The sequence below is a fragment of the Micromys minutus genome (assembly GCF_963924665.1).
Source record: "Micromys minutus genome assembly, chromosome: 3".
NCBI classification, from domain to species: domain Eukaryota; kingdom Metazoa; phylum Chordata; class Mammalia; order Rodentia; family Muridae; genus Micromys; species Micromys minutus.
In genome coordinates this window covers 12920404-12944341 of record NC_137972.1, presented here as the reverse complement: position 1 = coordinate 12944341, position 23938 = coordinate 12920404, and the positions used below count along the sequence as shown (strand labels likewise).

Below are 23938 nucleotides of genomic sequence, written 5' to 3'. Positions count from 1 at the left end.
GCCCCAACATTCAGAGCGTGCTGGGTGCCTTTCTGCTTCGTGGACCTCATCCCACTGCCGCCTACAGGTCAGGGGCACAAGGGTCAGGCAGGGAAGTCAACGAGAAATGAGTCTGATAAATCCTGGTGATGAGCAGCTGCTGTGTGTGCTGGGGGAGGAAGAACGGGGGAATCCTGTTTGATGATTAGCCTGAGACTTTAATTAACATGGAACTGTATCTACCTCCCTCTCTCCTCCTCCTGACCCTAACCTGTGTTTTGCCTTATGTCCTTGGCAACCGAGGCTCCTTCTGGGTAGAAGAACCGGGCTTCGGTAAACAGATCTATTTGTGTGACTCCTCTTACTCATTTGAAGCAATGTCACTCCTTTTTCCACTGTGGTCTGTGTGTCTGAGTCAGAGGGAGCTACAACAGGGTTCTTTGAATTGATGGCTCACTCCCAGCCACATCTGACCGGCTGCCAACTTTGCAGGGCGTAGCTCACCAACTTTTTTTTTTTTTTTTTTTAAATCCAGACTGATTCATAGAAACTCCTTTAAAACACGGGGAAAAGAAACCGCCCATCACACACCCCAGCACACCAGCCCAGGAAACTTATAACCTCGGGAGTCAGGTCCCTCCCCTCACTGTGGTCACAAACCTCTTGAAGAGCGGACCAGACCAGCAGCCAGCTCTGGGCATCTGCCTCTGTCACTGGATACTCCAGGTAAGATTGTCCCCACACTGGGGAAACTCTGCAGAGCCCGCTCCTTTCTTCCCCATGTTAGGCTCCTTGAAGCCTTATTCTCTCCGTTCTTCTCAGCTATCCGTCTATGGCTCAAAAGGAACGGAGTCCCTGGAACTTTTAGCTTAAGGTAGTAGTGGAGGAGTCTGGGATAAGGCTGTGATCTCGTTCTCTTGCTGGTACGTGGATCCTTGTTCCGAGGAGGTGGAAGGAACCGGGACTTTGGAACAAACCTGGGTGGAATATTCTTTATGGAAGGAACGCTAGGTGCCTTCAAAATGAAGTAACAGGCTTGAAAGATGTTTCCAAATCTTCCATTTTCATTCAAATTACTTTGAGCTGAAATCTAGAAGGATGGTACCTTGTGAAGATACTTCCAACTTTTCTCTCCACGCAGTTTAAAGGCGGTCTCTGAAAAGAAAGTTTGCTCTGCTTTGTGGGTTGTTTGTTGTTCTTTTGCGCTTTTAGGTGATGATAGATACTTATCTGGGTTTCAGTTTATTTTTTGCCATTGTATTTGCTGTTCCTTTCTTGTCTGTTTAAGTGTTTCTTTGTTTCTCTTGTTTTCCTCCACCCCCTTCTCACAGGAAGGGAAGAGGGGATTGGTTTGTTTAAAGAAAAACCGTTAGGGAAACAGAGGCAAAGGGTGTTTCAAATAAAACGTGGGAGGGGTTGGTCTGGTGGAATGGGAGGATTGGTGTGGGTTTCGGAATCCTTGGCCAGATGTGGAGGTGGGGGAAGAAGGTGGGGGTGTGGGGGAGAGGGTGGGGCTGGGGGGCTTCAGGGATTCCTGTAAAGCTGTTGAATGGCTTTGTGTTTCTACCTCAGGTTTCTGCATTTTGGAGCCAATTTGGGGTGGGGGGGGGGAAGATCTCTCAGAATCTATTAAAGATTTTTTTCCCTAAGTGGACATGTAATTTTCTAGTGTGGCAGTGGTCATATGGGAATGTTTATCTTACTGCTTTTGACCAGAATGTTGTATAACTCCAAACCCACGTGCTAAATGCAGAAAGAACAAAGGCACTCTCCACTCTCGGCTCTGTTTGCTTTTGTTTTTATTAGCTTAGCATTTTGGTTGAATGTCTGTGGAGGTGTGGTTCATTTCAAAACAGATGTGGTTTCTCCCCCCTCCCGCCCCCCACCTCTAGTAAACAAGCCAGAGGAGAGTGACAGGATTCAGCTTGCCTGGTGAAGGAGGAGGCTCCTTTTGCTTTAGCAATGCAGCTCCCTGGTTGGAAGAGAAAATTTAAAAGTAATCAGCGTGTGATTTGTTTGAAATCTTTGCAAAGCTAACCCTTTGCTCCCAAGGTGGGGGTGATGAGTGTTAGGACCCACTTCTCAAGACTTGGGGGGGTAGGGGGAACAAATGCTTTTGCTTCCAAAATTTATTCCTTTCAATTGCATGGGTGTGAACACAGCCACGGTTTCCTGTGAAGATCACACATGTGATTGTGTGTCATTCTGATCCGGTTGAAACTAGGCAGCCTTAAACAAGTCAGCAAAAAGAGAACACTGTACTGTTAAACAGCACACGCTGTCTCAGACTCCACTGTCTCTCCATAAATGAGATAGAATGCTTTGAGTGTCCCCCAGTCCCCATGGAGTTGGAGGACAATTAAAAAAACAAAATCGCTGCGCTGACTTTTTGCCTCCAAGGAGTGGGAGGGCCCCCTGGGTGGTGAGCTTTTCTGTACTTAAGCTCTACTCCTTTGGTTGTCCTGGAAAAATCGGCCATGACCACCCCCTCCCAAATCATGGTCTCCTGTTCTCAGACGGCTCCAGTTTCATCCAGAGACTGCAGAATAGGGTAGAGGCAGGGCTGCTGGACATCCGGTCTGGCATCCATGTTAGAGAACCCCCAGATTTTACATTGTTCCAGGGTACTAAGCTGTCCAGGCAGTGGGCAGAAGGCCATCGGGGTCCAGCCGGAGAAGATCATGTCCCAAGACCGTGGCTATGGGCCAGTAGTAAGGGCAGCCCTCTGCCAGAGGACAGATGTCTGTCCCCAGACCTTGAGAAGGTTGGCTGGCTTTCTCACTGTCTTTGGTCTCCTCTGGAAACAAGATTAGGCTGATCTCCAACCCCCAGGAAGGATGCCATGGAAGCTGTCGGGAATGTGGGGCCTCTTGGCTGTTTCTAGGCAGCACTGGGACTGCAGGGCAGGAAGTCAGGCACATTTCTGTGAAGGCAAAACTGATTTTCTGTAGGCTCCACGCGGCCCGAAGGGATCTCCCCCTGGGATGTGGCCAAGGGTCCCTTCCCTTTTCTTCTTCACTGCTTTTACAGAATCTTCTGTTTAGATGTTGGGCAGGTAGTTCATACCGGCAATCCCAGGACTCAGGGAGCTGAGTCAGGAGATGGCTAAAGGTTCAAGGCTAGCCTGGGGCCAAACAGTGATACTGTCGTAAAAACAAAACACTGACAAAAAAAAAAAAAAAGGTAATCTTATCTTACCATATCCGGAAATCTAACTTTTACATCATTATGAACGGATGGTTGTCCCATGTCTCACAGCTCTTCAGGATACCAGGGACGGGACACCCAGAGTATACACGCCTCAGAATGTTCACTCACAGTAGCCCTCCTTTCTAGACAGCATATCATACCAGAGTTTCTGAAATTCAGCAAAAATGGCTTCTCTAAATGTTCTTGTTTTGCAGGCCTGAGATGACCCAGGGGAGTAGGGGGAGGGGACCTGTCCTGCTGCTGTCCCCCCATCCCTGATGCTCCACTCCCTGTTCCTCTAGACATTTCATTTTTATTTAACATTTAATCAGCACGGCTTGGTTGAGTGTCATTATCCACACTCTCTTGCTCTAGTCTCTTCTTTATTCTTCAAATGCAGAATCTCACGATGCAGCCTTCCCTGGCTTTCTGGAACTTACTATGTAGACCAGACTGGCTTTGAACTCACACAGATCTACCTGCTTCTGCTTCTTGAGTGCTGGGATTAAAATCATCTGGCAGGACGCTCAGCTGTTTTGTGTTTCGAGACAGGGTTTCTCCATGAATGGCAGGCTGGAGCCTAGAACTTTCTCCACCCTTCCTCCCCAGATGCTCAGGTCATGGGTGTGTACCACCACTGCTGGTGCGTGTGGAATGCAGAAAGAGCATTTTCGGAATGTTAGGATTCTCCACCTAGTCAAACCATTCGTTTCTATATGGTTGATTCCAAAATATTTCATTTCTGCAACTCACTACATATGCGTATACATAGCTACTTAACTCTAGGACTCTGGGACTCTCAGATACACATGGGGTGACACACCCAGTGTTGCTATCTATTGGTCATAGTTAACTCAACCAGACCCCTGAAACACAAGCTTCTAGCAGCCTTTGGGGGATTGCCCCTGATTTGGTCCACAATGCTTGCAGTATAGCCTATGCTTTCTTGTAACCTGGTACTGCAACACTCAGTCAACCAAAGGAGGCTCCGTTTAATAGCCAGAAGCCAGAATCTCAGTTACTTGAAGGGCTATTCCTTTTGATTACCATTGAACTAGAATTTTCTGGACCTAAGTCTCGTTTTTTGGAATAATTCTTCTTAGTTGACTCTGAATTTCTGGGTTGTCCTTGTTTTTTCAGAATCAAAGAATGCACCTTGGCTCCTGCTGGGGCCTCCTTGGGTTTCTAACACTCATCTCCTATACATGAATCCAAGAGAAAACTGGAACACTTCAGTCTCTGGTACCCTAACTTGTGAAACACATTTCTCAATTTGACTGGTGGGTTTCCTGACACCAAAGGGGAAAAGGAAAAACACAAACATGGTCTTGGTGCTTTTGAACCTCTCTTTTAAGCAAAATGCTGTGTGTGCACACATGAGCATGTGTGTGTGTGTGTGTGTGTGTGTGTGTGTGTGTGCTGTCAATGTTTTCTTCCCTGTTCAGAAGGCTGGGCTGACTCAGACTTTCCTGAGTCTCTTTCATGGAGTCTCCTTTCAAATAGGCAGTTACAACACAGCGCTGTTGGCACATGTTGGAATGGTGTCAGTAATTGTGGGGAGGATGTGAGATGACAGGGAAGCAGATTGGCCTTGCCTGGAATCTTCCCTGTGATCAGAAGCAAATCACTAAGAAAAGAGGAAGGAACAACTTGGCCACCAAGATTACTCGAGGCTCTGAAATATCTAGGACTTTACCATGTTGGTTCTAAGAAGACCCTTGAATTCATGCTAATGGCTAACTTAATCCAGGGGCTAGAGATACAGCCCATTGGCAGTATGCTTGCCGAGCGCGTTCGTGGCTCTGCATCCAATTACAAGAACTGAAGGGGTCTGGGGTGAGGAGGTGGCTTCTGCTGCCCTACAAGATCCAAGATTCCTTGGCACAGTACTGAAGAGCTCACCCAGAATGGCCCTGGATATGAGCTGGGCGTGAAAAGGATGGTGTTTGGTTTATCAACCATGAGGCACCATCTCTGGAGGAGTCTCTGCACACAGCTATCCCCTAGGAGCATAATTGGGCTCAGACACCGAGTTGGTCCTGGTTAGACCACACTCCCGCCACACTCAGGTGTGGATGAGAGTCTACTGGGAGGAAAGGAATGCTGGGGAACTGGACCAGAGTGAGAGAGAGTGAGCAGAAACTTGGTGTTTGGAGGATGGGCAAACAGAAAGGTCTAGAGGGAGCCAAGTAGAGAGAGAAAGTGAACGGGCAACGGAGATGTGACTGGTCTTTTCCCCAGGATAGCCCTTGAATCAAAATTCTGTTTTTTTTTTTTTTTTGACCTCCATGATTTTTTCCCCCTCTTCTTTGTTGTGGTGTGGTTGTCCCATGCTTGGGGACATTGGGTTTTATAGGTAGAGTTCCGTTTCAGATGAGAGAAGAAAGCCTAGTGAGGACCCATATCTTAAGCTTCTGTTTTCAGAAACCTAAGTTCTTCCCTTGGGGTTTGAGAGAAGGAAGGGGAGAGACCTTTGCTAAACTGCAACAGAGAATTTTGCTTAAGCAGGAACATTAACAGAGGCCCGGTGAGCTGTGTGGCTGAGGCCAGGAGTTTGCCCTTGCTCATGGCTGCTCCCTTAGCTCCCATATCGAGGGGACTCTGCCAGTACTGAGAGTGTGGAAACCAGTCTCAGAAGTGGCTCGGAGGTCTTTGACAGGGCCAGCTGTCTGTCCTGGGTGGGCCATAGAAAGCAGTGTGACCGGAAACAACAGTGACCTTCAGAAGCTCAGTTGTATAGACCATTTGGGACTATTTAGAAGGGCTGTCTGCCTCTGATCATCTGGAAAATTGTTGGAGGAACAGACCCACCAGTGACTGTCAAACCCTCAGACAACAGCCGGGTGTGGTGCCACATGCCTTTAATTCCAACACTGGGGAGGGTTGAAGCAGGAGGATTGCTGTGAATTCAAGGCTAGCACAGACTTCATAATGATTCTGACTCAAAATATCAAAGGAGGGGCTGGGGAGACAGTTCCATGGGTTAAGTAAGAGCTGTCTGTGCAAACAAGAGGACTTGAGTTTGATCCTCAAAGCCCACATGAATAATTGGGTGTGGTCGGATTTGTACTCTCATCTATGGGGAAAGGGAGACAGGAGGATTCCTAGGCTCACAGCCAGTCAGCCTAGCTGAATCTTGAGGTCCAAGCCAGTAATAAGACCCCATCTCATAAACACAACAACAAAGAACAGAATAAATGACACCAGGGTTGGCTTCTACACACACACACACACACACACACACACACACACACACAAAACCCTCAGAAGACAACAAACCTAGCTAGTGTGGAGATCCAAGATAAGGGCTTCATTCTAACTCTGTTAGCTGGGATGTAGAGATCTTGGTCAAAGGGCAAGGCTGACAGACTCCAATACCTCTCAATACAAAGTAGCCAACTTTTCTGAAACTGAGCCAAGCCTGTGCCCACCCAGCACACTTGGGTGCCTCTGCTGTCCACAGTCCTCCTGTTTTCTCAGCCTTTGCTGGTTGAAGTCTGTTACTGCCATCTGCCGTCAGAGGCACCCTGAAGCCTCTAGGGCCCAGCCACACCTTGAGGTTTTTTTTTTTTTTTTTTTTTTTTTTACCAAACCCTAGTTATTATCTTGGCAATGTCTCCCTGGAAGACAATCTGGCTGCAGGAATACTTCTCCTTTGTCGGGAACAGAAGGCAGCAGAAGCTTCCGTTCTCACCCAGGAGACATCCTCCCCGACACTGGCCAGCTGCAGAGGGCGTGGGCTGAGATCAGGCCTCACAGCCTAGGTCTGTCTTCAGCCTTTGCAGATGTTGTCCAGATCCACCCACTCCATGGACAGAACAGAGGACAAGCGGAAATAAGAGAGAGACGAGGGTGGGGTGTCTCTGGATGCATCTGCAAAAACAATATTCATGCTCTTTGCTTCCCTTTGTGAGTCCACAGCTCAGGCTGCAGAGAAGCCTCCAGACCACCTGGCCAGAGCTTTCTTCCTTACGCTAATGACCTACAGCATTTGGTTTGCTTTGTGTTCGGAGTGGACCCCTCAATGCTCATGTGAACCGTATGAGGTCTGTTCTTTATCACTTGGGACTCTGCCTCCCTAGATTTCACTAAGCACACAGATTTTTGCAAAAATCTTTCAACTCTGGTCAGACAAAATGTTTTTGGGACTGGGCCTCACCTTTCTAATTGGACCTCCGTCCCTCCTTCCTTCCTTTCTTCTTCGTCCTGATTTTTTTTCTTCCCCCTTTCTTCCTTGTCCCCCCCCCCATTTTATCTTCTTTTCTTTTTCCTGTCTTTTTCTTTTTCTTTCCCCTTTCCTTCTTCATCACGTTTGTCTTTCCTTTTTTCCCCTCTTCCTTCTAACACATTTGCTGTTCTACATGATAACTCTTTGGCTCTATATTTTATGTGTGGAAGGTTATACAGGTGGTATTAGCTCCAAAGAGACTGCCCTACTTATGGCAGGCAACCTTTGTAGCCCCCTTGCCCCAGGGCCACAAAGAAATAGCCATTTCTCTGAGTCATCCAGACCTCCATGTCTTTCACTGTTCAACTGCTAACGGGCACAGAATCCACCAGGACTCAAGCATCAGCCCTGGTGTGAGCTACACAGATCGAAGGGTGACCTGCAGTGTTTTCTTTCCACGTCGAACATCCCATACACAGAAACAGGAAGACTTGGTCTTGTCAGATCTCCCCACCGTTTCCCACACAGAGATGCATGCCTCCCTTTCCATCTGTGTGTTAGAACAATGTGGAGGACGGAAAAGTACACAGGACATAAAAAGCAGTAACAATGGCCGGGAAGCTCATCCAAGGTCCCATCCACTCAGCTTGTCTTCAGTCCCAGCCTTTCCCTCCTCCAGATACATCCTCCACACTGTTCCCCAAGGGCAGAATTTCCTCTTTTGATTTGCTTTTTGTCCCAAGGGTATCTACTTTTCCAACTAAAATGATCCTCAGTGGGAACGCAAACACATTCGAATCCCAAGTACAACAAGAACGGTGTTGATGGGGAGGAGGGTAGCCAGGCTTCCGTGCCACCCGGTAGGGGAAACACAGATAGCCTCAGATCCATTTCCAATGTCACACCGAGGAAGATGTGCACACTCAGTGCTGACTCACGAAGACCACTTGACCCAACCCCTTTCAGTTCAACTTGGCCTTTCCTTTCCCCTTCCCCCCACCCCCATGCCTTATCAGGTCTTGGAACAGAGGGGGTGAGGAAGCCTTCATTCCAATTTGCACTTAGCCAGCAGAAGATGGGAATGCCATTGTTACAACAGCACTGGCCAATGGAAGGACAGAGGAGACTCTAATAAGAATAATCTCAGGACTGAGCTCTGTGTGTGTGTCTGTGTGTGTGTGTGCTGAACTGTGCCTTGAGTGTGTATGTGTGTGTGCTGGGGATTGAACCGAGGGCCTTCTGAGTGCTAGGCAAGTGAGACAGAGTCTTGCTATGTAGCTCTGGCCAATCCTGGGACTCATTCATGTATATATAAATCAGGCTGACCTTGAACTCACAGAGCTCTGCCTGCCTCTGGCTCCCAAGTGTTGGGATTAAAGGTATGTTCCACTACAACTGGGATAGGCAAGCATTTGCTCTTCCCAACTGAATTAAACTCAAATTCTGTGGGTTGCATGTACTCTCGGCAGGACTTTTCTAGTAGGGCCTTGGTAGATAGTTCTGACGAACAGGTTGAGTTTACATATGATTTGCATAGATTTTCAGGTTGAATTTGGAGATGAGTTTCATGGTTTTAGAGCCAAATCTTGAAGCGCTCCCTTAGCCTTGAAGTTCTATACTTACCCCCACCCCAAATAGTTCCAAAGGTTATATAATATGAAATAAATAATATGAAGTTTGTGTATAAGAAGGTGTCCAACCCAACAGTGATGTGACAAATAATTTATAAAAGTGACTAAATAATTTGTAAAAGAGGACTAAAGTATATGCTACCTTAAAAGAAGAAAGGAAGTTCTGTAGAGATGGCTCTGTGACTCAGAACACTGGATGCTCTTCCAGGGGACTCCAGTTTCAGCTTCCAGCATTCACAGAGCTGGTGGTTCATAATTATTTGTAATTCCAGCTCCAGGAGACTTGGCACCATTTTCTCACCTCCATGGGTACCACACTATCTTAAGATACACAGACATACATGTGGGAAAGACACCCATACACAAAAACACAAAGATTAAAAAACAAAAAGAAGAGAAAGGAGTTGTTCTGCGGCCTTCAGCGAAGGAAATATTGACCTCCTCAGATCGTTTACTTGTTCATTAACGAGGTTTACCTGGTATGTGTCATAGAGTCGGTCCTTAGGAACTCAGATTCCTCAGGGTGGAGGAGACAAACACGTACATAAAGAACGCTGTCATCAGGCAGGCTGACACGAGGGCCTTTATTAGGACTGTGTAAAGGCTGTCACATACCAGGAGGGAAAAAAAACTGACTTCAGCTCTCCAAAAAAAAGAAGGCAGAATTTGAGCTTGGTGAGCAAAATTAGTAGGTAGTTCCCAGGGGAAGCAGCTTTCAGTTTCAGAAGTCAAATTCCCAGAATTCCATGGGCAGCTGCCTTGAGTCTCATTTCCTGGAGACCGGTACTTGTCTCAGGTGTGGTGAGAGGACCAGGGCTGTAGGTTGAGGAAGGACATAGTCAGATAACCCAATACCAGTACAGAGAAAGCATGGCGAGAGGGAGATTAGAGAGTGTCATGGTAGGAGGAGCTGATGTCAGCATCCAGGCTAGGGTCCTGACTATGGGGACAGGATAGAGACCCAGTGCAAGAGGATTCAGGTAGAAACTCCCTGGTGACTGTGATGCTTCAGGCAGGATACCAGGGAGAGGCAGAAACAGTAGCTGAACCATTATTGGTCTTTTCTTCCCAGTAGTAGACAACTTTAAATACCCATCATTCCTACTCCAGAACTGTCTAAACTAGCTTCAGCCACACACATGGTCTTAGGAAGCATCTTATGTGGTCTTGCCATCCATTTGCAAGAGTGTCACCCAGTCTCTAGTGAGTTGCTCAGCTCTAGGCACTGAGGATGTTAGCTCAGCACTAAAGAGGCAGGAGAATTCTGACGAGTTGGGGGCCTGTTTGGATCACATGGTGATTTCCAGCTGCACTTGGCTCTGAGTGTTTTATCCCTATCTTTCCTAATAGTTACTTCTTTCTGGCGTGGCCATCCACACCTTTTGGTTGTTTCTCTGTTTCCCTAGACCCTGAGCATACTCCTGCCAATCACACAGTGTGGGTGGGGCAGCTGCGTACAGGGGGCGGGTCCAAGAGAAGTGTTCTTGTCTGCACAGAAGCCAGAGAGAAGAGCACTTCTGAGGCTTTCCAAACATTGTGAAATGACCAGGTGTGATGGTTTGCGGTGGGGGGTGTGAAAGCACCAAAAGCCATAGTCCTGGTTTGGGAGTCCCCAGCAACACATGACATACTTTAGGTCTGTCCGTGCAGCAAGAAGGGAGGGAGGTGGTATAGTGGGACAGTAAGTTCTCTGCATCCGGGTTCCCTCCACGACTTGAGGTTGAGGAACATGCCCTCCTCCAAAGGATGCCAACCGCATTTTTTTTTTTTTTTTTGAGAAATCCCTTATGGTTTCAGTGAGAATCACGTTGGAGCAGCCCATACTTGCAAAATTGTCTAAATGCTTCGGTTTGTTTCACCTTTGTGGTGGTGCTGAGGACCGATCCTGATAGGCTAGTGCTACACTGGTCAAGTCCACTCGGATCTGAGGTCAGAAATGGTCTTACTCCTTGGGCGAAGGATGAGTCAGAAGGTGAGCTACAGGAGACCATGGAGGGTGGAAGTGTCAAGAGCACCAGCTTATACTCCTCATCTGTCGCCGTTTAGCAGCTTGTCAGATACCCACCTATCAGCCACCGCTGGTGGTTTTCTTTGGTCCCCCTAGACCCGTAGTTCTCAACCTTCTTAATGCTGGGACCCTTTAACCATCAAATTATCTTTGTTACTACTTCATAACTAATCTTGCTACTGTTATGAGTTGTGGTGTAAGTTTCTCATATGACTTCCGTGAAAGGGGGTCACAACCTATAGGTTGAGAACAGTTGTCCTAGACTAAGGGTAGGCTCTCTAATACAGAGGCTGGGTAACCACAGGGTGATCTAACACAGGAATTTCATAAAGTGTTCCATTGGGTTTCCAAGTATTTTAAAAGAGGAGTGTTGAAAATAATGGAATTCCCTCTAAGGTGACAATGGGTGACATTAGTCAACTTGACAGAAAGATGAAGTTCTGTGTGTCAATCAGTAACTCCACCTAAACCGACTCCATGGTGGCTAGTCAGAGCACCCGGAAGCAGGGAGAACTGTGGGTCTTGTTCACTAAGAACGCTCACTGCTCTGAGATATTTTGTTCCTTGCCTTACGGAAAAGACACAGCATGCCTGTCTCCTGCCACCCATCTCAGATAAAAGAGTCGCTTTTTAGTGTAAGTCTCCTCACCTGGTCTTCAGGTGGCAGCAGGGCAGAGTTAGGACAGAGCAGCCTGCTAGGGTTCACGCTTCCTAGATATGATGAGGATTCCTGGACGAGGCTTTAGCAGGATGAAACAAGAGGGACTCGGCTGGACAAGGTCCCAGGGCAGGCAAGGAGACAGAAAGTCTCCTGGATCCACCTGCCTGTCAAGCCATTCATTTAAAGAGGCCTCATTTGGTGGACTATATTCCATTCTTGGCTCCTTGGCTACTTCTCTCGATTAGGAGGAAATCTGTCAATTATAAACAAAATTAACCCAGAGAGTCATTAAAGGGTCATAGAGGGTTGGATGAAAGTACCATTGTGTAACTCGTGTCGTTTTCTTTCCCGAGCCAGCTTTATTCTAGACGGGCGAGCCTGGGCTAAGAAAAGCCAGCTTTCTCCGGTGATTCTGGAGGATGTGTTTTTAATACCCTTCTTACTCGAGGGGCCAGGACTAGACAAACGTGACGATGTCTGAGGACTATAGTGATTTTAGCCATATGCTTCGCGGTGAACTACTCTGCAAATGTCTTATTTCTTGACCTTGATTGTGGGGCGGAATTCGACCAAGTAACTGGATTGGGTTGGCAATAGCTAATTTGCTTCTTAGAATAAAACAACAACAACAAACAACAAACAACCTCCCCAAAACAGTAACAATAACAACAACCACGGCAACCGTGTTATTAGTACCATGTGACACACGTGGTACTGTACCATGCTGCAGAAGGCACTTTTACTCACATAATGCAGTTGAATCCTTACACCTCTGGGTATAATTGGTATCATTAACCCACTTCACATATGGGGAAACTGAGGCCGAGATCAAAGCACTTGGAATAATTCTAAATCTACTTCTAACTCAAAGGGGGAAAAAAACCAAACAAAACACGTCTTTTTCTTCATCCATTAAAGCCAAGTGAGAAATTATGGAGGTAGGTGAGAACTACAGGAAAGCAGCCGTGAACTTGAATGTTGGGAGAGAGGATTCATAGATATAAGAGCGTTCCAGTGTCTCCCTAGAGGCAGCAGGGAAACTCCGTGTGTTTTGTCATTCCAATTCGAAGTTAAGTTGGAGGGAAGCAGCCAGTGGGGAGGAGGCTTTTTTTTTTTTTTTTTTTTTTGAGAGTAGAAATCAGTGTCTACAAAGAGCCAAGAACCCAGGCGTGTAGTAGATCATGGCTGGTTTTGAGTAGCTAATGAGAAAGCGAGAGGAGATAAAAGACATCCAAAATGTCAGAATAATGATAGTATCGGGGTTCTAATAGATACCTAGTGGAGCTCGAAGGTGGCTTAAGCACAGACAAAGCATCAATTAAATCAGGTGGAGAGAGTTGGGGAAGCAAGCAATTTCAGGGTGCATGGAGCACCTCCTCTGAGGTCCGAGCATCCTCCCCTCCCTGCCTAAAGGGTGTCCTTTCCTTTTGATGTCTCTCTGAGCTGGCTCTGCATCTAATTGTCATAGGCGTGACACAGGGGCTATGCACAACTCCCCCATGTGTGCCCCTCATGTTTTTATAGCTTCTAGGTTTTACGATTAGTGGTCACTGTTGAATTATGACTGAGAACTTTTGTTTATCTTTTATGTTAGTTCCCACTCTTCCTCCGAAGGGGGATTCTGTTTGTCTTCGGGGATGGGTCCTGAGTGACTGAAGTTGCATAAACACCACACACCAGCACATCTGGTGTTACTTCAAGCTTTACACTGCAGCCCCAGAGCTGTCATGTTGAGCCGCAGGAAATCTAACACCACCCTAGACCCAGAACAGCCTTCCCACGGAGAGGCACGCAGGGCCACAGGCTCAGGTGTTGCAAATATTAGTCTGGAATGCTAAATCAGAAAACGGTCGGACCATTCCACAGTAATTAGGTTGTCATACTATTGGATGCCGAAGAGCATTGTAATAACAGAGGTTGGAGCTCTGCTACTTTACGTCTCATCCGGGATCAAATTAGTAGCCAATTTGCTTGATGGCCATTGAGTAAATAGTGGCTTGTTCTGCAGAACTCATTGTTTCTATGCAGCCTGCTGGGTGAGCATTCTGCTGCAGCGCGCGGATGCAGATTGTGCGTGCTGCTGCCGCCACAGAGTTCCAGAGGTGACAACAATCCCTGTCAAAACTCAAGAGTTCCAGAGGTGACAAAAATCCCTGTCAAAACTCAAAGCCCTACCGTTTTGGCCTGTCAATCACAAGCAAACATTAGCAGCTGCTATAAAGCATGCCATGTTCTGCTTAGTATAATGAGTATTATAATATTTAATTGTACTCATTACATTCATGTCATATTCATTATATTAAAGAGAGGAATCTATAAACTCGAGGGAACCAAACGGAAGTACGTGTCTATACTCAGGTGAGCAGGCTCTTAGGCACGTGTAGCAATCAGGGAGGCAAAAGGCAGGTTTTAGAAGATTTTGAAGTCATTTTGAATTTTGAAAGTTGTCACACTTTTCTTGTGTCAGCTGAGCGCCCACAAAACGAGAAGGTGGCATGTGTCTTGCTGACCGTGACAGTAACCTTTCCGTCTCCCCTGTCTTTTGTTTGCAGAATTCTCTACTCAAGAGTCACCAAAAAGCCAAGATGCTGGTGTTACTGGCCGGTCTCTTTGTGGTCCACATCGCCACTGCCATTATGCTTCTAGTCTCCACCATTGCCAACGTGAGTCCCATCCTCCTCTTCGTCCCTCCCATGAAGGAATCTTTGGATTATTTGGGCAAAATGTTAAGAAACTCCGGAGGTGCGAGTGTTAAATCACAGCGCAGCGAGCTTCCTGATTAGCTGTGAGGAGAAAAAGCAAACAAACACGTACTTACTCATAGATCAAGGGATGAAATAACCCAAGTATAAAAGACGACTGTCCACACGTGATTCTTCTAGAGGGAGTTAGAGAATACAAGGCGTCCGCAGCTTCCAGAAGGATCCTCTCTATGGGGGGTGGGGGGGGGGTGGAGACTGAGGTGCATTTGGAGGATGGGCGTGTCTCCTCTAGAGAAGAAAGCGCAGTAGAAGAGAATAGAAGCGCCGTCCACGTCCACGCAGGAGGCTGGCAAAGGCATCTTCGTGGGACAGACTGTCCCTGGGCACGGGTTAAAGATATTCATTCATGCGCTAGGCCGCAGAGATCCCTGATGAGAGGGTAGAAATGAGAGAAGGATACTGCTTTGGTAATGAGGCTGGCAAACTCAAGGTTTGTGTGGAAATCAGTGTGTGGATTGACTTGGCGCCCCGTGAATCAAATAACATGAGTAAAATGATCTCCTTCAGAGATCGCTAGTCTCTGCTCTCCGAACCCGGGGCTAGTCTGACCCCTAGTGGTCATTTTTAGCGCCTAATTTGTTTGTATTGTCTCAGATAAAATGAACCAGCTCCTTGGACTTAGACGTTAAGACAGCCCATTGTGATGGTAGGATGTGTGTGAAGAAGGCAGAGGCAAGAGAATCATGGGTTTGAGGCTAGCCTGCACTACACATTTTGCTGGGTGTGCTGGTTTCTGCCTTAGTACCACTTGGGAGACAGAGTTTGAGGTCAGCTAGTCTACGTATCGAGTTTCAGTATAGCCAGAAAACTACATAAAGAAACCCAGTCTCAAACAAAAACCCCAAAATTCAAAAACCTCCAACCAACCAACCACCACCACCACCACCACCAACAGCAACAACATAAAGTTAAAACAGCCAATCATTAGATAGACAAACAATGGCTTCAGAATGGGCTACAGTCCTTGCTGTTGTTAAAGGGTGAATAAGGTTTGTTTTATTTTTTCCAGATAAGGTTCCTTTGTGTAGCCCCTTTTGTCCCTGAACTCATTATGTAGAGCAGACTGGCCTAGATCTTAAGAGATCTGCCTGCCTGCCTCTGCCTCCCAAGTGTTGGTATGGAAGGCGTGTTCTGCGACTGCTTGTCAAGAGTGAATAAGTTTTAAAGTCCAGACAGAAGGGCTTTGCAAACACCAGGGTGTAATCCAAGCTAGGCTAGTTTAAGCATTATGAGATAGGACATAGCCCCTGCCCATTCTGCCTGCTGCCGGTTTGTAATTTGGCCATTCTGTTAGCTGACTCCTGCGCCTCACAGGAGAATGATGTGGTAAACTTCAAACTCAGTCTGTATTAAGACTGCTCATGGGCTTTATATGCACGCAGTGTCAGCCCTGCCTGACGTGGGGCCAGAGATCAGGCAATGCGTATGCATGCTTGGGCTTCCTGTTTCAGCATGTTTTGTGCATGTCTAGGCAGGACTCTGTGCTATGTTTTATCCCAGAGGGACATTGTTTTTCTTGGTCCAGGCAGGAAGGGATGCCTGGTGACATGGTGAGTCTGGGGACATACGTTTTGGCCACTCTTGTGCTTTTAGCCGCCCCTGCCTTGAAGCTCTTGATGCAGCATTTTGACCTCATGTTCCGATGGTCCACATCTGATTCTTTTGTATAGACGAAAGTTGCCTGTGGGCGCCCAGGTTCATTCCTGTCTCCCCAGTAGCCCTTCTGTTTCTTCCTGGTCTCCAGTTGGACATTTCCCCTTATTTTTCTTCCTTAAAGATTTATTAGTAAGAGTCTGTGTGTGAATGTGGGCACACACACCAGTGTCAGTGAAGAAGACATCGATTTCCCTGAAGCTGTAGTTACAGGTAGTTGTGAGCCTCCTGGTGTGGGTGCTGGCACCTGAGCTCTAGTCCTCTTGCAAGAGGGGTAAATGCTCTTAATTGCTAAGCCATCTCTCCAGACATCTTTGAGTGTGTGCGTTGAGACAGAGTCTCATGTAGACTACATTGGTTTCAAAACTTACTAAGTGGGAGCTTTAATCCCTGAGTCTCCTGAGTTATTTACAGGGGGCTTGAATCACAGAGACGTGTTAGCAGGCAAGACTTAATATTGTTTCTTCTTACTAGCTAAGTACATAAATGTGAGTCTCTGAAGGTGTATTATTTTCTCACCCAGAGTTTTTGTTCCTTAGAACTTCAGAATTTTAAACAATTATGGTGGAATTTCTTCAGTTAGTGTGTGTGTGTGTGTGTGTGTGTGTGTGTGTGTGTGCACGCGTGTGCGCGCGCACGCACGCACTTGCCACAAATAGTGAAGTCCAAAGAAGGAAGGTGATGTCTCTTTTGGGTCACAGTTCTTTCTCCTGGAACCTTTGTGTACTTTGGATCTGATTTCTACAGAGACAAGAGGTTTAGCAGTATTCACAGCTGCATAGGGCATCTTGGTTAAGATGTGGTCCTGATACATGATGATGTCCTCTTCTGTAAGCAGAAAGGTAATTCTTTATCAACTCTATCTTCTGGTTTCAGGTCTGGATGGTTGCAGATGGCATGAATTCATCTGTAGGGCTTTGGAAGAACTGCACCAGTGGTAACTGTGATGCCTCTCTGACCTATGGCCATGAAGGTATGTGTGCAGACATCAATGCCTAGAGCACCATGGGCGTGGCCGGGAAGATGTCCAGACTCTCAGGTTGCCTAACGTCTGGTCCTGCTCTGTCTTCACAGATGCCATCAAGGCAGTGCAAGCTTTCATGATCCTCTCCATCATCTTTTCTATCATCTCCCTTGTGGTTTTCGTGTTCCAGCTCTTCACCATGGAGAAGGGAAACCGGTTCTTCCTCTCAGGGTCCACCATGCTGGTGTGCTGTGAGTATCCAGAGCAGCAGAGTCCATTTTCCATGAGAGTATCCCCCTTCCCCCACTACTCCAGACTGAACACAGGGCCCTGAGATGCTAAACAAACACCTTAACACCGAGCCACATACACAGCCCTGCAGGAAAATCTTTCCTCGACCTGACATCCCTGCTTCAGTCAGTGCCTCAGATGAGCACACGGCTGTGCGAAGCTGCCTTGAGCTGTTCTCTCCTCTAGTTATCTGTTGATGGTCTGCTATTGCTGCTTAGATCAGCAACTCCAATATGCTTGGGTACCATCAGGAGTCCCTCTGTACAGAAGGTGGGAATCCCCAGAAAGATGCAGCCATTGCTATGATGTGCACGGTTACTGCAATGCACCATCTCCTCCATCCTCTCTGGGAACATCCAGTTAAATAAAAGGCCAGACTGCTCTCATCACACCATACCTAGATCAGGGGAGGTCCAGATGAGAAAGGCAGGTAGAAAGCAGGATGCAATCAGAACAGATATGAGAGCCCAGATATCTCTCATTCACTAATATCCCATCAAGCGTGAATCTGGGCAAACGGACAGAGCCACCTTTTAGGGACACAGGGATAGAGTTCATTTTCCCATTGCTAGCCAGGAAAATGGGATCATAAAAAAGAAAACCACTTGAGTGCCAGCCATGACAGCTCCCCCTTTCTTGCAGGGCTGTGCATCCTGGTTGGAGTGTCTGTCTACACTCATCATTACGCCCACAGCGATGGGCACTTTTTCTCCAGCAGCCACCAAGGCTATTGTTTCATCCTGACCTGGATTTGCTTCTGCTTCAGCCTTATCATCGGCATACTCTACATGGTCCTGAGGAAGAAATAAGCTGAATAAGCTCGTGGGCATCTGGGGTGGGGGTGGGGTAGTGGGGAGGAGGAAGCGACTTAATCTGGGAGGGAAGCAGAAGTCATTGTGTAGGAATGACCAAGGGAGGGGAGGGGGGAGGGGAGGGGGAAGGAAGAGTGGGAGAGGCCCAAACCCAAACCATATCTGGGGTGGGGGTTCTCTACTGTCAAGCACCCATCCTTGGAAGAAAGTTGTTGGCTACTATGCTAATGTTTCCTTGAGGCCACCAGAGAGTCCTCCTCCTGCCACCAATATGGCCCAGTCATCAATCCTCAACTATATACACTTGGGGCCTCACCAGCTGCCGTACCACTGGCGCCACTCCTGAGGGTGAATACTGGGTCACACACTGAGGTCTTCCAAACCCACATCAACAAGTTCGGATAGTGGTACAAGTCCCAGCAAGAGCAGATACTGCCTCTATGCTGAGGCTAAGTCTGGAAGCCACCTTGTCCCTGTGACCTGAAACAAAACACCAAATACAGATCCCAAGTGCTTCTAGTGGGAGCTTTGGCCAAGAAGCCAATACCCATATTTGGTGGCCTTTCAAACAAAAGTGTAGATAGAGAGATGGTTTGTAAGGTCAAGTTGATGGAATTTGTTTAACTAGGAAATAGAAGTTTTTACCCCAGAGGGTCTGGGAGACAGGTGGGGATAGGCAGAGCCCCTCAGTCATGTTCACTAAGCTGTTCCTCATGAGGGCCTCCTGTTGTGGGCTCTGCAGACCCTTACTTCAAGCCAAGGCAGCTTTTCTGGAGATTTTCTAGATTCTCTAGAGCCAAAGATGAAAATGCCCCACAAACCATAGGGTCAAAGTCCATGCCCACCACAGTGCTATAGTAAGATTGTGGGTTTTTAGGGTTCCCCCAATGCACCCAATGCATCTTGTAACTGTAACACGAGAGAGATGTATGTGTTCCAATGCCACAGAAGTCTTTTAAGCTTCCCCTCAATTAGGAACGTTTGAGGAAGTCTAATGATAACCAAAATAACACTGGGGACCAGAATGTAAGATCTATACTATATGCAGTGGTCACTGTAATTTTGGCTTGGGCTGGAGTGGTCTCCTCTCAACAGCTCTCAGCACACTGCTTTCCAGCTAAAGATGGCAATTCTGTAAGCCAATTAAAATATACACCAATCTAAACTAAAAAACAAATCCTAGGGGTGCGGGGGAAGGTGCTATCTGGTTATGGAGTATAAAGCATACTATATTTCCTTTATGTTAAGAACAGAGTGCCTGCTCTCAGGAAAGAAGGAATTTCATGAGATGATTAAAGTCCTGGTGGTGGGCAGACAGTTTCTTTTTTTAAAACAGGAGAAACTCTTAGGGCATCCAGTCAGATGGTGGCTGAATTGTTGGGGCTGCAGGGGTATTCCTATATAAGACTTAGAGGTAGTATGCTATCTCAGATTTCTGCCTTAAAGGGCTTTCTTCTTAGAAATAGTTTCTTTTATCACCCTTAGAAGATCACCCACAGGAAGAGTCTGAGATGTCTTTTCTACATTTCTTTTCCTAGGAATATTTTTATCCATTTCTTATATACATTTCTTTTGGGAGGGAGTTGTTATGCTATAGTTGCTAGTATTTATGTAAAGGGACCATTATTAAGTACATTTCTCTAGTGTATTATGTTTAAGGGAATGTTGAAGGGAGTCTACTAAATTGCTGGGCTGATGGTAGAGATACTGGCTAGAAAGATTGTAATAAATTCTTAAATTATAATTTGATCACTATACATTTCTTATAGACTGTCTTATGTTCATAAGAATATAAACAGACAGCTATAACCAGAAAAATATTGTCATGTTTTGTTAAAAAGTTGAATTATGACTGAATTGAACTATGCATTCCCTCGTTTTTTTTTTTTTTTTCTGTAACATTTACGTCTCATGTAATTTGCATTGCATTGGTGGGTTATTCTAGTACTGTATCTGACTCCTTCATTAATAGGATATTTCATATGCTATAATTGTAAATATTTTGATACAAATGTTTATAACTCTAGGGATATAAAAATAAATTCTGATCCCTACATTGTGTGACTGTTTTTTTTTCTAATAAAATTATGGGATAATATGGAGAATGGCAGCATTTACTCCTCCTCATTAATTTACCTACTGGCTTGGTTTGGGGAACTTGACATTTATTTGAGACATTAAGCTACTTTCTGCTAAAACCTTAAGGATTTCTCTAACAATTATTTCAGGCAGCTGAATGTTATTAAATATAGTTCTGCCTTGCTTTAATTAGACCTCTTAGGCAAAAATGGAATTTCAAAAGCTAATAGATTAGAAAGAAGTTGTTATTATCTTAAGTAAGAATGGCTTATGACATTAAGAAATGAGGCACTTATAATGTGTGGTTGAAGTAGCCAGCTCCTCCAGTGTGTCCTCTCAGTACATGGTAATGCCCAAAGTGCCGGAAAACTATTTTCTGCAGAAGCCCCCTGTGTTAACATGGGCTCAATGAAGGCAAGAATAACCCCTTTCTGTGAGCTGTCAGAGCTGTCATTGATGGCAGAGAGCAAGTGGACATTACGTGTCTCACCATCACATCAACACTAGTACGACAAATACATTTTTTGATAGTTTTTCCGTCCTCTATGGTTTTGTATTTAAAAAAAAAAAAAAAAAAAAACTATACAGAAACACACACCAAAAATACATTATGAGGCTCAGTGGTTAAAAGCACTTGCTCCTCCTTGCAGAGGACTCGGGGTCAGTTCTTAACATCCATGTGAAGGCTCACAGTCATCTCTACCTTGACTCCTAGGGGACCCTATGCCTTCTTCCAGCAAAATACTCACACCGAAAAATTGAGTATTAAGAAATACATTGTCAAACCTGAAAATGAGCCTGCAGCATAAAAGGCTAAGAGATGGCTCAGCAGTGGCTCAGTGGGTAAAGGTGTTCACCGCACAAGCATGAGGACATGAACTTGGAGTTCCAGAATCCATATTTAAGAAAGGTGCAATAATGCTTCCCTGTAGCTCCAGTGGGGGGAGGGTAGAGACTGATCTCATTGGTCAGCTAGCCTAGTGCAAAATGGCTCCAGGTTCAGTGAGAGGCCCTGCCTCAGAAAGTAAGCTGAAAACCAACAGATCGTCCTTTATCAACCTCTGTTTTCCATGTGTACATAAATGGATGAGTACACACACACACACACACACACACACACACACAGACACACACAGACACACACACACACAGACACACAATTTTAGTATATTTCAAATGAGCAGATCAAATTGCATTAAATTTTGTGATGCCTTCTCAGAGGCCCATATGATATCTTTTCTGTTTGTCTTGTCTTGTTTTTTGTGGGACAGAGTCTCATTGTATACCCCTGGCTAGCTTCAAACTTATAATCCTCTGAGCTCAACCTCTTCTGAGTGGTAGAATTTGGTGTGCCCTATCACGCTGGGCTGCCCATAAGATGCCTTAGGCTGTTTCTAGGATATTAGTTCTCAACCTGTGGGTTGTAGCCTCTCTATGTGTGAGGGTGTTGACTGACCTTTTCATAGGGGTCACATATCAAATATCCTGAATATCAGATACTTACATCATGATTCATAATGATTGCAAAATTACAGTTCCGAAGTAGCAACAAAGTAATTGTATTGTTGAGGGTTACCACAACACGAGGAGCTGTACTGAAGGATCACAGCATTAGGAAAGTTGAGAGCCACTGTTCTAGAACATCTTTATAAGAAGTCTATTTCTCTCACTTAGACTTAGAGGTTTTCTGTCATGATACAACTCATTGGTTGGCTCTTCTGATTACCCATCCCTTCCCCAAAGGTCTTCAGTCACCAGTGAACACCCAGACCCACCCAACATGTCTTCAACTGCAAAGGTGTCATCTTTCATTTCAGGAATCTAGTGGTAATCAGGCTGTATTTGGACAGGCTCCAGGAGGGCTATCAGCAGGATCCCATACAGCAAATCACACCCCAGAGTGGTTTCCTATAGGTTTTCCTCTGAAGACCTTGTTTTCTTCACTTCTTCAGCTGATCAGATGAGGCCCACCCACACCATGGATGGCGATCACTTTGCTTAAATTTTATCCGTTTAAAAGTCATTCTCATCCCAAAATATATTCCTAGAAACCGCCAGAATAATGTTTGGTTACATAGTTGGATACTTTGACCCAGCCAAGTTGACACATAAAATTAGACATCACTGGGGTATCTTCTTGTTACAGCCAAGGTGTACTAGCTTTCTGTTTTAGAAATAATTTGAAGAAAGCTTAAACATCGGTTATTTCCATGATTTCAGATGACATTTAATTCTGTGCAGAAGTGAGAGAGCAAGACAAGAGAGTTTATCTTGAAAAATGAGATTACGTTCTGAGAAAGGGCAGGAAGTTGTGAGATTTCCACATATAAAGGTGGTTACTAAATATTTGAGCAACTAAATGACTTGTATAGAGTTGAATTGAATTAATGTGATTAAGTAAATATGCAGGTGACTTTGGTCCAAATGAGGAGTGTGGAGAGAGGTGAGTCACTGAGCTCTCCCTTGTCATTCAAGAATGAGGCCACGGGCACAGGAAATCCATTCACTGCAGTGAGAAAACCCAGGTGCCGCATGGTTAATAGATAACTCTGCCACTCTGCTTGGGACTTACTCCAGATTGTCCCTTTGTAAAGCACATCTTGCTTTTAGCCACAGAGAACAATGTCTCGGGAGCCTTTGAAAGAAGGCATGTGGGAGTTAAATCCTGCTTGAGTGAGGCTCCCTATTTCAGCAACACAAGAAGCAGTTTTCTCTGTCTGCTGAGGAAAAGCCAGACCATACCAACAGGCAGGCGACATGTCTCTCAGGAATGTGGCACTGAGTATGAAATAGCCCCATTCTGGGGCACAGAAGGAACGTGGACAGTCATCTCCGGTACTGGGATCACAGGCGTGTCCTTCTGGATTTAACAGTCTTTTAGCGAATCGTGTCTACGAGAACCTACCAAGGGACCTGCAGTTCAAAGGTGACTGTCCAGGTGGCAGACAAGAGACATTACTGTTGTAAGAGCTAAATTTGACAAAGCAGAATGTGAAGAAATATGGACTGTTGAATTCTTAATGACTTATTAGGTTGGTACTAGCCAGGAGTTGTATACATGCCAGTCGTCCCGACACTAGGTGAGGCAGAGGAGAGGCAGGAGCCACAAGTTTGCTGGCCTGGTCTATTTCAGGCCAGTAAGGGTTACATAAACAAGACTGTGTCTCAAAACTCTCCCAGAAAACTGTCTGGGCTGAAATGGTTTTGGTAATTTATTTTGGAAATTCAATGTATTTTCAGCGGGATAGGATTTAGTTTAAACACCAGACTGTTCTGTTGCTCTTCCAAGCCCTTTCGTCTTGGAAAAGCTAACTGTGTCTGGTAGAAGGAGGGTGGAGAACGAATGTGGGTCTCTTGTCAGAAAGTCTGGCCTGATTAATGCAAGGAAGTCGTGTTTAGTTTTCCATTTAATATGGAAGAATATGGCATCCACTGTGACCCCGTCTGGTTGGAGGTACCCCCCTTTTCATCTGTTTGTTGTTGTAATCTGAGCACTCTGAGGCTGATACTTCTTAGCTGCCTCCCTTGTGTTAGCAAATGGATCTCAGAAATTCAGATTATTTAGGCGTGTTTGAATGACATCAACTCCTCAGTATTATAATTTTCAGGCTTTGAGCATTATGAAATCTTTATATTTTTAGTTTTGTTTTGCCTCCTGAAATGCGCGCGCGCGCGCGCGCGCACACACACACACACACACACACACACACACACACACACACACACTTTTCTGTGACAGCA

The 23938-nt window shown here is 45.8% G+C and overlaps 1 protein-coding gene across 1 annotated transcript; it reads left to right on the top strand.

The window, feature by feature from the left end:
* Nucleotides 1-583: 583 nt before the first annotated feature.
* Nucleotides 584-18128, top strand: EMP1 (epithelial membrane protein 1). The gene is made up of 5 exons (XM_080913672.1): nucleotides 584-705; nucleotides 14189-14299; nucleotides 16928-17024; nucleotides 17126-17266; nucleotides 17949-18128. Exons 2-5 carry the CDS (start codon nucleotides 14222-14224, stop codon nucleotides 18113-18115), a joined length of 483 nt encoding a protein of 160 aa, XP_080769798.1. The 5' UTR covers nucleotides 584-705; nucleotides 14189-14221; the 3' UTR covers nucleotides 18116-18128.
* The last annotated feature ends 5810 nt before the right edge of the window (nucleotides 18129-23938 follow it).

Excerpts from the sequence above, each read along its gene's own strand:
- EMP1 (XM_080913672.1), top strand. The coding sequence starts at position 14,222 with ATGCTGGTGTTACTGGCCGGTCTCTTTGTGGTCCACATCGCCACTGCC. Across the intron at positions 14,300-16,927 it reads TAGTCTCCACCATTGCCAAC|GTCTGGATGGTTGCAGATGG; the intron begins GTGAGTCCCATC and ends TTCTGGTTTCAG. Across the intron at positions 17,025-17,125 it reads TCTGACCTATGGCCATGAAG|ATGCCATCAAGGCAGTGCAA; the intron begins GTATGTGTGCAG and ends CTGTCTTCACAG.